The sequence below is a fragment of the Papio anubis genome, chromosome 9, assembly GCF_008728515.1.
Source record: "Papio anubis isolate 15944 chromosome 9, Panubis1.0, whole genome shotgun sequence".
Lineage (NCBI taxonomy): Eukaryota > Metazoa > Chordata > Mammalia > Primates > Cercopithecidae > Papio > Papio anubis.
The window spans coordinates 126,186,246-126,201,247 of record NC_044984.1 but is presented as its reverse complement, the minus strand read 5'-3'; the positions used below and the strand labels follow the sequence as shown (position 1 = coordinate 126,201,247).

General features: G+C 42.4%; 1 protein-coding gene across 7 annotated transcripts in view; it reads left to right on the top strand.

The window, feature by feature from the left end:
- SFSWAP (splicing factor SWAP) overlaps positions 1 to 15,002 on the top strand; it is a 91,825-nt gene that overhangs the window by 5,345 nt on the left and 71,478 nt on the right. For 5 of the 7 annotated variants that reach the window (XM_009182080.4, XM_017946358.3, XM_017946356.3 and 2 more), the window contains exons 4-7: positions 3,620 to 3,705; positions 9,879 to 10,104; positions 11,369 to 11,481; positions 12,734 to 12,869. In XM_009182080.4, coding sequence (XP_009180344.2) covers positions 3,620 to 3,705; positions 9,879 to 10,104; positions 11,369 to 11,481; positions 12,734 to 12,869 — 561 coding nt within the window. The remainder of the gene's footprint in view (positions 1 to 3,619; positions 3,706 to 9,878; positions 10,105 to 11,368; positions 11,482 to 12,733; positions 12,870 to 15,002) is intronic. The other 2 variants (XM_031650934.1, XM_031650935.1) reach the window with 1 other exon arrangement.

Here is a 15,002-nt window from a genome sequence, read left to right as displayed (position 1 = left end):
GATTTATCCAGCATAAGCTCTCCTTCCTAGGGTTCTGGATAGTTGTCATTTTGTTGTCTTATCTCTAAGCGACACACGAGTTCGACTTCATCTGTGGTGTTTTTATCAGAAGGAAAGAATAGATACTATAACCACTTCACAAATAAAGAGTTGAAATACAGTCAGCTTATCGGGTCCACATCTGTGGATTCAACCAACCATAGATCTAAAATATTGGAAAGAAAATAACAAAGTTTTATTGGAACACAGCAATGCTCATTTGTTTACATATTGTCTGTTGCCACTTTCGCACTTCAACAGCAGAGTTGAAGAAATGAAACAGACCACATGGCCCACAAAACCAAAAATATTTATTGATACTGTCTGGCATTTTATAGAGTTTGTCAGCCCCGGTTCTCGCTGGTGGACCGTTGTCTCAGTGTAATTATTGGGCTAAATCGTGTTCAGTTTGTTACAATTACTGAATTTTGAGAACTTCAGCATGACTTAGTTTATCTTCTGAGTATTAGTTTGCTTTCCCCTTAAGATAAAATTCTCTTTAGTATTTTACAGTGTTACTTCTTTTCTTTCTGTAATCATGTTCTCAGAACATTACCTTATATGCTGATTAATTTCCTTAATGGAAATTGGGCCCACATAAAACTTAGAGCTTGACGTTTTATGTTTAACTTGTATTAATATAAGTGAAACACCTAACACACACACACACACACACACACACACGTGCATATTGTGGTAGAATCCAATACCACTAACAGCCACATTGAGTGTCACATTCTGTTAAAATAATTTTTTTTTCCTGAGCCGTCAATATGTCTACATATGTCTTGATTTTCAAAATTACTCTATTGTATTGTTTGTTAGTATTTTAAAGCCTTGTGATACTAGCCAAAAGCAGTTGATGGTGCCTCCATCTCTGCCATCTTTACTATTTTCAGTCAAGTTTCTATCCTTTAGATGTTCATAATTTTTCATCATTATTCTATATCCATTTTTTTCCTCTTTTTTAGGGGAATAATGGGGCGGGGACAGGCCCTCACTGCTATATATCTATTTTTTAAACAAAAGATTATTTGAATTTATTTAAATCTGAGTTTTTATTGCAATGGTTGGTTTTTATTTTATGCTACTAAAGCTGGTTTTTTTCTGTAAATAAGGTATATATAAGAATAGAACAAATCTATTTAACCCATCCATCCCAAAAGGCTATTTCAATTAAAATGCCTTTATTTTTGTGAATAACTTAACATTAAGGAAAGGCTTTTTGCCTAGACAATGTTTTAATCGTTTTTTTCATTTTAGGAAAATATAGTAAAAGTTGTATTTTTAAATTTATTTTATTTTATTTTTTTGAGTCAGAGTCTCGCTCTGTCACCCAGGCTGGAGTGCAGTGGTGCGATCTCAGCTCACTGCAACCTCTGCCTCCTGAGTTCAAGCAATTCTTATGCCTTAGCCTCCCGAATAGCTGGGATTGCTGGCGCCTGCCACCACACCTGGCTAAGTTTTCTATTTTTAGTAGAGACAGGGTTTCACCATGTTGGCCAGACTGGTCCCAAACTCCTGACCTCAAGTGATCCACCTGTCTCGGCCTCCCCAAGTTCTGGGATTACAGGCATGAGCCATCGTGCCCAGCCTTACTTATTTTTTTTAAGGCAGTCTACCTTGGAATATAAAAAGTTGCATTTTTAAACACACACTCCTGCCTCATTCCCAAAGAGATTTTGGGAAAGAGGAAACATCTGCTGCTTGGCATTTTACCAATAGAAAATCGCTGCAGACCAGTGTTTCTGGTATTTTCTAATCTTACTGTGTCATTTGGTTACTGAAGCTGAATGACAGGATTACTAATTACAGGGAGCTTTTTAAAAAGCAGTAGTAAATCTCTGCCCTCTCATTCATCTCTGATTGATTGATTGATCGATTGATTGAATTTTGAGACAGAGTCTCACTCTGTGGCCCAGGCTGGAGTGCAGTGGTACAGTCTCAGCTCACTGCAACCTCTGCCTCCTGGGTTCAAGCAGTTCTCCTGCCTCAGCCTCCCAAGTAGCTGGGATTACAGGTGTGTGCCACCATGCCGGGCTAATTTTTTGTATTTTTAGTAGAGACAGGGTTTCACCATGTTGGCCAGCCTGGTTTTGAACTCCTGACCTCAGGTGATCTACCTGTCTCGGCCTCCCAGAGTGCTGGGATTACAGGTGTAAGCCACTGCACCCAACTTTGTCTCTGATTTTTGAAAGAACAGGGGACTCAAACAAATGGATGGGACAGTGTTAAATAACTGTAACTTAATAGGGATTGTAATCAACTTGTATCTGATCAGACTAGAATACCCAAGTTTTTATATACCAGGAAACCTGCTTAAAATTCCTCCTTGGTTTCACAGAATGAGGCTTGACAGGAGATCGTTGCAAATTATTGATCGCTTCAAGAGCCTTTACTGTGTATGATAGAAACATTTATTTTCATGAAGATTTAAGGTTTGCTTCTTTAATGTCATCTGTTTTTAAATAAGAACCTCAATAGATCATTGAAATCCTTAAAAAAGTTAGCTTTTTAAAGTTTGCTGTGGTATTTTTGTACATTTCAGTGTGTCTTTTTAAACTGGTAATCATCTGAGTTATTGAGATGTACTTAGGTACCTTAGAATACAGAAAGATAATGTGTAGTACCTTGTCTACCACATAGTAGGCAAATACTTGTTAAGTGAATGGTTAATGAATAAACAGAAATGGAAAAATAATTGATTATTTGTGAAAGAGGTAATTTGCTTGGGTGGAGTAATCTTGACAGTTATACCCAGGTAGTTTACAATTCAAAGATGAAAATCATTTATCTAGGAATTGATTACCTTGTGTTGTGTCATGCTGTCAGGAATCCACAGAAATAGTTGGAGAAAAATCTTAGCGATACCAATGAAATACTTACCTACATACCTGAAAGAGATGTGGAGGGGAAAAGGAACATGGACTGAGCATCTGCTAAGTGTGGAAGATTATGGTAGAGATGTTCAGGTGGGCTATCTCACCTGAGCCCCACTTGGCCCTGGGAGTAGATGCGATGACTTCACAGCCTGTGACGAAACAGAGAACAGCAGAATCCTGGGGCTAACAAGTGGCAGGGCAGGAGTTTAACTACAGTCACCCTTGAACAACACAAGTTTGAACTGCATAGGTCCGCTTATATGAGGATTTTTTTCAGCCATACAGGGATCAGATTGAGGGATGTGAGACCCGCATATACGGAGGGTCAGCTTCTTTGTATATGTGGGTTCAAATGGACCAAAAGCGGAATTCGAGCACATGTGGATTTTGGTGTCCGCAGGGGTCCTAGAACCCTGTGTATACCAAGGGAATGCCGTGCAGTCTGACCCTAGACACACTCCTTCTGCTGCACCACACCTCCCTGCCGCAACCGCCCCTGCCACCCCCCGCCCCGCCTCATTGGGAATTTTGTAAAGTGAGTTTCACTTGCGTTGTAGGTAGAAGAGAAAGCTGAAACTGGCTTCTAGAAGTAAAACAGAAGGTAAAGAAGCAGGAACAGCCAGTCACATGCTTCCATCTTGCTGCAGGTCCCTTCCTCCCTGCATTGTTCTGAATTTTTAAATTTTCTTTTTATGCAGAAAAAAATGAGGCTGAAAATTTAGAGGAAAATGAAGAGCCCTTCGTTGCCCCCTTAGGATTGAGCGTCCCATCTGACGTGGAGCTGGTATGTGTCCTTCATGAGCACTAGTTGTCATCATTATGATTTATCATGATTCAGTCCTGCTTGTGGGAAAGCTCGATGATTACAGCTGCTTTTTAGGCATGTAATGCTTTAAAATGGTTTGTGAGTTAATGGGTAAAAAGATCACACCCTACTTATTTTCCTCAAAGAAAAAGGGAAGACTTATAGCAAAATTTGAACTAGACTGGAGCATTAGGGACTTGAGGACTTGGGTGTGTTTCAGCGGCCATATAGTTGAATCCCCAAGTCAGAATCAGTGGTAAGTGGGCTGTTAACCACACATAGATGCAAAAGCACTCTTGCTCAGGACAGCGTTGATTTCAGTAACGTTGCTTTGTTCTGGCTTTTTAAAGTGTGATTTTTGGGGGCACTTCACGTTACATTTTCTTTGCAGTTTTCTGTGTTGTGATGAGGTCCCTGTGGCATCTCCAGGCCCAGGCCGCCCTTCCACTGATGAAGGGGAATTCTACCCTGGTTTTCCTCATCTGAGGGCTTTGCAGCTGGTTACTGTCTGTTCAGCATTGACCTTTCCTGCTATTTCAGTTATGTCACATTAAATTAAGTTATAACAGGTGTTAAAGCCCAAACCAGGATTTTTCCTTTTTTTCTGAATGTTCATTGAGGGAGTTCCACATTCTAGTCACGTGCTAAGCTGCTTTTTGCATATTAATCTTATTTAATGCTAACAGTCCTATAAGTGAGCTGCTGTTTACTCTCCCTCTTGTGCCGATGAAGAAACTGAGACTTAGGAACGTCAAGAATTTGGCTAATAAATGGCAACTGGGAACCGTGGTCTTAACTATGATGCCATCTTCAGTCACCGTGCTTTATGGGATTTTTATATGTTTACTAGGGAAGTTGAAAATCTTTCTGCTGCGTGTGTATACTTGGGAAGGAATCTTAAGTGTTTGTGCCTAGCAGGAAGTTTTTTCTTGGACATTTTTGTAACTGGACTGCAAGTGGCATAGACGCAGGCATTCTCGATTCTTTGTGTGTCCCACATCCTGAGTCACCTGCACAGTAGATGCCGGGAAAGCTCAGCACAGAAAGAGCATCTCTCACCTCCCACTGCGATCACTTGCTGCCAGTCTCATTGAGTTCAGCGTGAATTTGATGGTTCTTACCCTTCATTATGTGATGAAGGGCAATATAAAAATAGCCCTTTTAATTCCTGCCTCCAACACTTTCCTTCTCTTCCCTTATTCATTTACATATCCTCTCTCTCTCTTTTATTCTTGCAAATATGGGTAAAATAACTTTTTGGATTTTGCCTAGTGTAATTACTACTTGTATTGGTAGTAATTTCTCGCATGGCTATAAAAAAATACCTGAGACTGGGTAATTTATAAAGAAGAGGGTTAATTGGCTCACGGTTCTGCAGACCGTACAGGAAGCCGGGCAGCATCTGCTTCTGGGGAGGCCTCAGGAAGCTTCAACTCATGGCGGAAGGTGAGGAGGGAGCAGGCATGTCTTAGCATGTCCAGAGCAGGAGGGAGACAGGGAGGTGCTACATGCTTTCAAATGACCAGATCTCACAACAGCTCATTCACTGTCTATCACGGGAGCAGCACTGAGGAGATGGTGCGAAACTACTCATGAAGGATCCACCCCATGATCCGTTCATCTCCCACCAGGCCCCACCTCCAACATTGGGGATGACAATTCAACAGGAGATTTGGGTGGGGACACAGATCCAAACTATATTACTACATCTGTTTATTTCTCCATTTCTAGTACTGATGATTTTGCTATAGTTAAAGCTAAAATTACCCAAAGATTTGATATCCTGAGACTTGTATTAATATATTTTCCATGTATTAGTATATGTCGTATTCCTGTTTGTTCTGAAATGTGTATATTATGCATGACACATTAACATGAAGCTTTAAAAATCAGTTACTCCATTTTTATTAAATGCTAAGTGCTGCATCTAATATTTAATGCTAAAAAGTTTATGTGAAGTTGACTATATGGAATTTTGTTTTTAGTGTTAAAGATTTTTTAAATTTTATTCAAATTTAAATATAGAGGTACAATAGAATTTTGTTGCCTTAATTCCTATTAAAATATTTAATAGCTTTGTGTTCTCAGCCAAACTAAGCATCACTAAGCTCTTGGTAGTCTGCCAGATCAAACATACTTGTCACTCATTGGAGAACAAAGTAAGTCTTAGTGTGTAGCAACTTGCTATCTTATCATTAGAGTTTCTTCTAATATTATAAAAGGCCTCTTGAATGTTGTTTTGACTGTGTGGAAACTGAGGGCTTGATTGAGTCTGTCATTTGCGTCTTTCATTTACTTTGTGGTAGTGTCAGTATTTCATTCTCATAATTATTATGATTTTTTGGCAGTAATTCATTGTGTAAATTATACACTGTGGTGTCCATGTTAGTGGAGAAAATGTAGAAAACAGAAGTGTCTGAATTATAAGGTGTTTTGGTGACTAGGCCTCAGGATTGTTGAATTGTGGTTAAGTAGACTATTGCTGCCTCAGGGGCAGGACATGGTTTAACTCACTGACGAGGTTGGAGTGATTGGGAAAAACAGCAGGTACTTTAGGAGGTTCTTGGTTTTTGAACTAACTTGGTTTAGAACCTAATGATGACAGGATCCTTGAGGTTTTTGGATGAAGAGTAAGAAGTAGTTAGAAATTACAGCACCCCAGGCTGGGAACAGTGGCTCATACCTGTAATCCCAGCCCTTTGGGAGGCTAAGATGGGAGGATCACTTGAGGCCAGGAGTTCGAGACTAGCCTGGGCAACATAGTGAGATCCCGTCTCTATAAACAAGTAAAAATAACAGGCCAGTGTGGTGGCGCATGCCTGTAGTCCCAGACCTGTTAGGGCATGGTTCCAAGGGAAATGTGCTTGCTCCAACACATGTTATGGACAGAAGAAAAGCAGGGAAGGATTTGATAGTTGCTGTTATGTGCAACGTTTACTCCGTTAATGAATAATAACATAGAACCAGCCTTTATGGAGCACTTACTGTGTACCAGACACTGTACTAAGTGCTTCTTTAGGCGTATCTCTCAGTGAATACTCAAAGTAACTCTACAGGCCGGGTGCAGTGGCTCATGTCTGTGATCCCAGCACTTTGGGAGGCTAAAGTGGGAGAATCGCTTGAGCCCAGGAGTTCAAGGCCAGTCTGGGCAACATGGTGAAACTCCGCCTCTACAAAAAATAAAAAAAATTAGTCAGGCATGGTGGTACATGCCTGTAGTCCCAGCTACTCAGGAGGCCGAGGTGGGAAGATGGTTTGAGCCCTGGAGGTGGAGGTTATAGTGAGCTGATATGGTACTGCTGCACTCCAGCCTAGACAACAGAGCCAGATCCTGTCTCAAAAAAATAAAAATACAAAAATAACTCTATGAAGCAGATACAGTTGTTTCCAGATGTTAAGGTTTAGAAAGTTAAGAGTAACTGCCCTAAGTTAGATATGTTAGAGTAAGGCCTGGGGTTCCAGCCAAGGGACCGACTGCAGAGCGCTGAACCACTGAAGTTAAGCTTTATCAAATCTGTGCAGATTAGAGTGTGATTTCATCATAATTTAGGTACTATATTGTCACGGAAGGTGGGTGGGGAGAGAAAAATGTTGATTCATTCTTGAACTGCTGTGGAGTGATTGGCCTTTTGCTCGTATTCATAAGGACTCTTGACGTCTGATGAGCAGTAACTCTTGGTCCCCAGTGTGTCCTCCAGCTGTTTTCTCCCCACGCTCTGTCTTGTAAGTGATTGTGCGACTCTGTGCAGAACTTAGGTGTAGAGTGATACATGTTCCTCTATTCCTCATGGCTTCAGAATTTTAAAGCTTATGTTGGAAGACTTTTCCCACTCGCAAGAGTTTGAAAATATTTTCCTATATTTACTGCTAGTACTTCTGTATTTGTTTTTGTTTTTTGTTTTGTTTTTGTTTTTGTTTTGAGATGGAGTCTTGCTGTGTTGCCCAGGCTGCAGGGCAGTGGCGCCATCTCGGCTCACTGCAAGCTCCACCTCCCGGGTTCACGCCATTCTCCTGCCTCAGCCTCCTGAGTAGCTGGGACTACAGGCGCCGCCACCACGCCTGGCTAATTTTTTGTGTTTTTAGTAGAGACAGGGTTTCACCATGTTAGCCAGGATGGTCACCATCTCCTGACCTCATGATCCACCCGCCTCGGCCTCCCAAAGTGCTGGGATTACAGGTGTGAGCCACCGGGCCTGGCCGTACTTCTGTATTTGTATTTTTGCCTTTGAATTTTGGCTCAATCTGATACTTATTTAGGGCTCTGGGCAAAGCAGGTATTTGATTTTTTTTCTCCCCTAATCCTGTGAGGAGAGGGCTGGCCCTGCTGCCCCTGGGGTTCCTTGCTAATTTCCCTGTCTTCATGTCATGCCACCTCCTTCCTGGTTCGCCGATGGGTCTGAGCTCAAACTTTTTCCAAAGCTCTTAGGAAACCATACATTTGTGTGGGTTTTCTGACCCGTAGATACCTTTCTCCCGTTTCCCATGCCTCCCCTGGAGTTTAAATTCACATTAATGGAATTTCCAGGGAGGGGGAGAGGAGGTGTTAGACCCTTTCTGGAGCTCTGTCAGCTTCCTTAAACAGAAGCCTTCCCCACTGGATTTAAATTCGAAAAACAGTTTCCTTTTCTCAGGCCATTGTAACATGCATATTTATATGTTGACTGTATTTTTTAAATCTCATTGTGTAGTAGGAATGATCATGATATTCTTAAATGGAAAATGATTTACCTAAAGTCTGTATAATAAAGAAAGTAAAGAATGGCTTTTTCCAAACCAGATACTTTTTAATCTCATTCAGGGTTGGTAGCCAACCTTGAAATATGTTCATAAGATGTTTTGTTTTTTTGTAAAAACCTACACATTGCTTTTTAACCATGGTAGTAGTAATATTATATAACAAATAGGCCGACTTTTAAGAAATTTTAGATCAACAAGGTGATTTGGTCAATAAAGAAAGCCTCAACTGGGAACATCATATTTTCCTTTAAGGGTGGTTGTTATGAAGTGATCATTAATTATTGATGTGTTTATGGAATATTTTGTTTTAACAATCAATAACCAAAGCTACTGAAAATCCAAGTCATGATCCATATGCACACAATGGGCCTTTAACATGGAATTTAAATTATTTGGGGATTAATGAATAACTTTAATTGTAGACATTTATCCTTTTTAAGTGTGAAGGATGTTACTAGTTCAAAAATTAAATTAGAGAACTAAGCCATTTATATTTTATGAAGGATGAAGCCCTGAATTCTTAACCATCCATTTTTAATGAGAATAATTGCCAGTTTTATTTGCAAGTAATTTCCTAGTGTTAATCTCTTTGTTGATATGAAAAGTATTTTAGATGTGTGGCTTTCAGCCTTTAGTCTAACAAGATCCTTTTGGGGGCAGGAAATGCTAAGAGCGTGAGGGTCGTGGAAGTGACTCCTTAGCAGCACATGAAAGGATGAGGGAGGGCTTTGATGCTGGGAAGAAACTCACCTGGAGTGTCTGGAGTGTCCCGTCTGCTCTGGCCAGACAACACCTAGGTGGTCTTCAGCTTGGAATACTGCTTCTAAGTGGGAATGGCAGTGAGCCAGGAACTATGCAGAGGCTGAGGAGAAGGGGTCAGGTGCAGAAGACAAGATATGGTGTATGTGCTCTTGTGGCTTTTGTTGGGTGTCGAGAGGGCTGTTTTTTAAGAGGGAGCCTCCAAGCTGTGAGAACGAGTCCCCACTAAGAAAAAGGAAAGAGCGGTGATTCTGATTATTGAGAACCATGGGATGTGTATCCTCTCCCTAGAAAAATGTTCGTATGTAAAATTTGCATACACAAGGGATTCACAAACCCCCTGAATTCCATCATAGAACCAAACTTAAAGACCCTTGATATATAGAAAAATGTTGACTTGGTGCAAAAAGAGGTTGCCTCCCATGGGTCTGTACCACCATGGAGTGGCCTGCCTCAGCTGGCGAGTTTTCTCCCCTGCAAAATCCTGACGAGATTTGGAGATGAGGAGTCTGAACAGCCTTGGCTCTTCCAGCTTCAAGTCTCGTATCTCTTAAAATTGACAGTAAAGCTAGAGTCATTTCTTTGTTTTAATGAAATCATGTGGCCGGTAGACAAGAGCACAAATGGGTAATGTGAATATGTGTGTTTTCCCGTAGCCACCAACTGCTAAAATGCACGCCATCATCGAGCGCACGGCCAGCTTCGTGTGCAGGCAGGGAGCGCAGTTTGAGATCATGCTGAAGGCCAAGCAGGCCCGGAACTCCCAGTTCGACTTCCTGCGCTTCGACCACTACCTCAACCCCTACTATAAGTTCATCCAGAAAGCCATGAAAGAGGGACGCTACACCGTCCTGGCGGAAAACAAAAGTGACGAGAAAAAAAGTAGGTCCCACTGCATCTGTTCCATCCAGACTTTGGGCCTGTGTTGTGGGGGTGGCAGGCCGGGGGTGGTTCTGGGAAAAGTTTGAAGACGTACATTCTTACAGATGCATGGTTGAAAGCCAGACTTGAATTTCGAGAATGTGTCTCACATCCTGCAGCTAAGGCGTGATCATCACCCCTGCTGGTGCACCTTTATTAAATCCTTGGTTAATATTTTATAGATAAATGAAATATAATTAAATATTGATGCTATCAGAACATAATCATCTGGGTGGGAAATTTTTGCCCTCCTTTTACCCACTTAACGTTTCAGAGAGAAAACAGTTATACCCTCTCTTGGATTATTCATGTACCATAGTGTTCAGGGCTGTATAGCTCTATACATGGCCACAAAAGTGAAAATTTTACTTGGATTATCTATTTTAAGCTATTATTTTTATAACAGTGTCTCTCTTTTAGAGTTCTTACTGCAAAAGCCAGTTAGCTGTATTTTGAATAAAGATGGTATTTTGACAAGTCCGTTCATCTGTGTGTATATATATATACACACACACACATATCTTCCATTGAATTTTTTTTTTTTTTAATTAGAGACAGAGTCTCACTCTTGCCCAGGTTGGAGTGCAGTGGCATGAGCGCGATCTTTGCTCACTACAACCTCTGCCTCCTGGGTTCAAGCAATTCTCATGCCTCAGCCTCCCGAGTAGCTGGGATCGTGGGCACGTGCCACCACGGCCGGCTAATTTTTGTATTTTTAGTGGAGACAGGGTTTCACCATGTTGGCCAGGCTGGTCTCGAACTCCTGACCTCAGGTGATCTGTCCGCCTCAGCCTCCCAAAGTGCTGGGATTACAGGCGTGAGCCACTGTGCCTGGCCCTTCCACTGAATTTTGTTCTCTTCAGCTAAAATAAGTTTCAAATCAGTTGTGTAAATGTTTATTTCTGTTTGTTATTTTACTTTTCATAAATTAGTACAATTTTTGCCCTTTTTTAAAAAAGAAAAAAAAGAAAGAAAAAAGCATACAGAGCCCCAGACCAGCTGGTGTTCAGTGTTGGCAGGAGTCACCAAATGGCCAAAGGTTGCAGTCCTTTCTAGCTGGCCTTCGTCTGAGCAACTTGGGTGACTCTAGGGAAAAATTACTAATAGTGTTTTTTGGACAGATAACCAAGAAGCTCTACCTTTGGCTGCTTCTAAGTTTTTGCATAATTTTTGTACTTTTTTTCTCACCAAACACCAAAATTTTGAAATGTGATTTTGATTTCAGAATCAGGAGTCAGCTCTGACAATGAAGATGATGATGATGAAGAAGATGGGAATTACTTGCATCCCTCTCTCTTTGCCTCCAAGAAGTGTAACCGCCTTGAAGAGCTGATGAAGGTTTTTATCTCATTGTTGAACTATATTTTTTATGCCACCACAAAACTGCTAACGTAATTTTGGAAAATTTGAAGCATGTCATTCTTGTGTGTTACAGTTGTATCTTATTTTATCATCATTGAGGTGTATTTGCATTTTTGTTTTTAGCTGGGTGACAAAGCATCTGCTTCTTTGGTTTCTTACCTATCTATCTTATAAAATTCATGAGCATTTGCTCATGATAATTTTATCATTTCATTACAGTTTTACTCTCTGAAATACTTAGAATAAGTAGAGTGTTGGTTAAGACTTGGAAATTGTTCTGTTGTCCGGGTGCGGTGGCTCACACATGTAATCCCAGCACTTTGGGAGGCTGAGGCGGGTGGATGACCTGAGGTCAGGAGTTCAAGACCAGCCTGGCCAGCATGGCGAAACCCCATCGCTACTAAAAATACGAAAATTAGCCAGGCATGGTTGGGTGCACTTGTAATTCCAGCTACTCAGGAGGCTGAGGCATGAGAATTGCTTGAACCTGGGAGGTGGAGGTTGCAATGAGCCAAGATCACACTACTGCACTCAAATCTGGGAGACGGAGTGAGACTGTGTCTCAAAAAGAAAAAAAGAAAATTGTTTAGTTGTGATTTCATCATAGGATTAGATTTTGTAGGTGATTAGAATGTATGCATGTTCAAGTCCTCTGTTACCATCATAGATTGTTTTTAAATAAATGTTTCCACTTCTAATTCTCCTCTCATCTGTGTGAAGAAACCACTCAGCAGTATCTTGTGGTTAATTCACACCACTCTGCCATTTGCGACAGAAAAAACAGGAGTCTACTAGATTTAAGTGTCTAGTTTTCAGCAGTTAAGCATCTAGTTTCAGCAGTTGTGCAGTGTGGGTGACCTTTTGTGGGAATGATTGCTGATTGATTGGACTGGAAAAGCTGTTGGTGATTAAAAATCAGAAACTCCTATAAGGAAAAACAGTTTGAAGTTTTGCATGGGGTTTAATTGGTGTCAAACTGGACTTAGTTGTTCATCTGTCCTTTTCTTGATAGTTATTTTGGAAATTGAAACCCTGTGTTTACTCAGTTCCTCTGAGACAGCCAGCTGGGGCATTTGGCCACAACTAGTTAGTACCTACATGGGTGCATGCGTGTGTGTGTTTTTTCTGAGGCATGTACACTGTGTCCTAGAGGTGAGCGTTTTGTAGCAGAAGAGTTCCGTGTGGTTCAGAATACTGAATGCTAAGGCTGTGTCTTCTCTGTTTTCAGCCCTTGAAGGTGGTGGACCCAGATCATCCCCTTGCAGCGCTTGTTCGTAAGGCGCAGGCTGACAGCTCCACTCCCACCCCACACAACGCAGACGGTGTGCCTGTGCAGCCCTCCCAGGTGGAGTACACGGCAGACTGTGAGTACTCACTGTGTGTATCCTGACCTGTGTTCACCTGCCCGTGACAGAGCCAGCTGCAGGGCTCTAAACCCCAGGTGTTCTGTCCTCAGTGTAGCAAGTTTGGAAGCAGGCAGCCCAGAGCCAGCGTGGGCCCTGAGGGAGAGTGCCATGAGGCTTTGCTTGGCCCCGTGTCAGCAAGATGCTGCCCTGTTCCAGCATTAGCTCTGCATTCCAGGAAGGACTGGTAAAGGTAGTTGGCTGCCTCTTCTTTCTTTTTTTTTTTTGAGACAGGGTTTCACTCTGTTGCCTGGGCTGGAGTGCAGGGATGCAAGCATGGTTCACTGCATCCTTACCTCCCAGACTCAAACGATCTTCCCACCTCACTCTCCCTATTAGGTGGGACTACAGGCACTATAACTCTGGGCTGATTTTGATTTTTTGATAGGGATGGGATCTCACTGTGTTGCCCAGGCTGGTCTCGAGCTCCTGGGCTTAAGCAATTCTCCTGCCTTGGCCTCCAAAAGTGCTAGGATTACAGGCGCAAGTCGCTGCTCCTGGCCCTGGCTCTGCCCTTCTTTAAATATCTCCCCCCAAACCATACCTAGTGGCTTCCCTTACCTCTCAGTGGCTAGCGTGGTGTCACGTGGTCTCCCCACCTGCAGCAGAGGCTGGGCAGTGGGGCCTCCGTTAAACATATTGCTGCCCTAAACAAAGTCAAATGCTGTTAAGAACAGGGAGAATGGGAGACACATAGTGTTGTCTAACACAGTTGCTTCTTTAAAAAGGCTCACGGCAGGCCAGACATGGTGGCTGGTGCCTATAATCCCAACACTTTGGGAGGCTGAGGTGGGAGGATCACTTAAGCACAGGAGTTTGAGACCAGCCTGGACAACATACTAAAACCCCATCTCAACAACAAATAAAAAAGTAGCTGGGCATGGTGGTCTGATCTGCTTAGGAGGCTGACGTGAGAGGATGGCTTGGCCCCAGGAGGTCAAGGCCGCAGGGAGCTGTGATTGCACTGCCGCACTCCAGCCTGGGCGATAGAGCAGTACCCTGTCTCCAAAAAAAAGCCTTACAGTGTAAGGCAGCATATTATATGCATATGTAAAGGAATTACATTTCTTTTTCTTGCTGATTGCAATTATTTTATGGTATTAATCGAAGGTAAGTCTTGAAGGTCCATGCAGGAGATCATTTGAAAGTGTTTAGGCCGGGCGCGGTGGCTCAAGCCTGTAATCCCAGCACTTTGGGAGGCCGAGACGGGCGGATCACGAGGTCAGGCGATCGAGACCATCCTGGCTAACACGATGAAACCCCGTCTCTACTAAAAGATACAAAAAACTAGCCGGGCGTGGTGGCGGGCGCCTGTAGTCCCAGCTACTCCGGAGGCTGAGGCAGGAGAATGGCGTGAACCCGGGAGGCGGAGCTTGCAGTGAGCCGAGATCGGGCCACTGCAATCCAGCCTGGGCGACAGAGCGAGACTCCGTCTCAAAAAAAAAAAAAAAAAAAGAAAGTGTTTGGCCTTGGTTCCAGCGTCAGGTCTTTTTGTAATTGTTTTATTCAGAGGTTAAATATGGAATGAGGAAGCTTTAGCAGAGCCGAGGAACCACCTGCTGAATCTGCTTCCCAGGCACATCTGGTGCCCTGACTCCATTTGTAAAGCTTATATTCTTCAGTTCAGCCAGAGATGAATTGTTAAAACATGAGCTCCTCTTTATTTGATACAATCTTTTGTAAACATCACAGCTGTGTTCTTCGCTCTTCCCTTTTAGCACTGGCATATACTAAACGTTTTTAGACTTTAAAAAATTAGTTATTTGAGTGAACTCTCTGCATGTGTCCCCCCAAAAAACTTTTAAAGCTGAGATTGTCTTTAAATGATTAAATCAAGTCATATCAAATTTTATTGAATATTCAAATCAAAGATCAGCTCTACTGCTACAGAGGTGCGTGTTGAATGGTGTAGGCAGCCAGCTAGCTGAGGTGCTCTGTAGATCTCTCCTAACGCCCAGTCCTCACTGCTTCACTGCATGGATTTTTGGATAGACGGCCGCACACCTTTAAGTCCTGAGCCCCACTTGGCAGCCTGTGAAGCTCCTGCCCTGGCATCATGGGGCGCTGTGCTCTGCCCGGGATGCCTGCCCACTG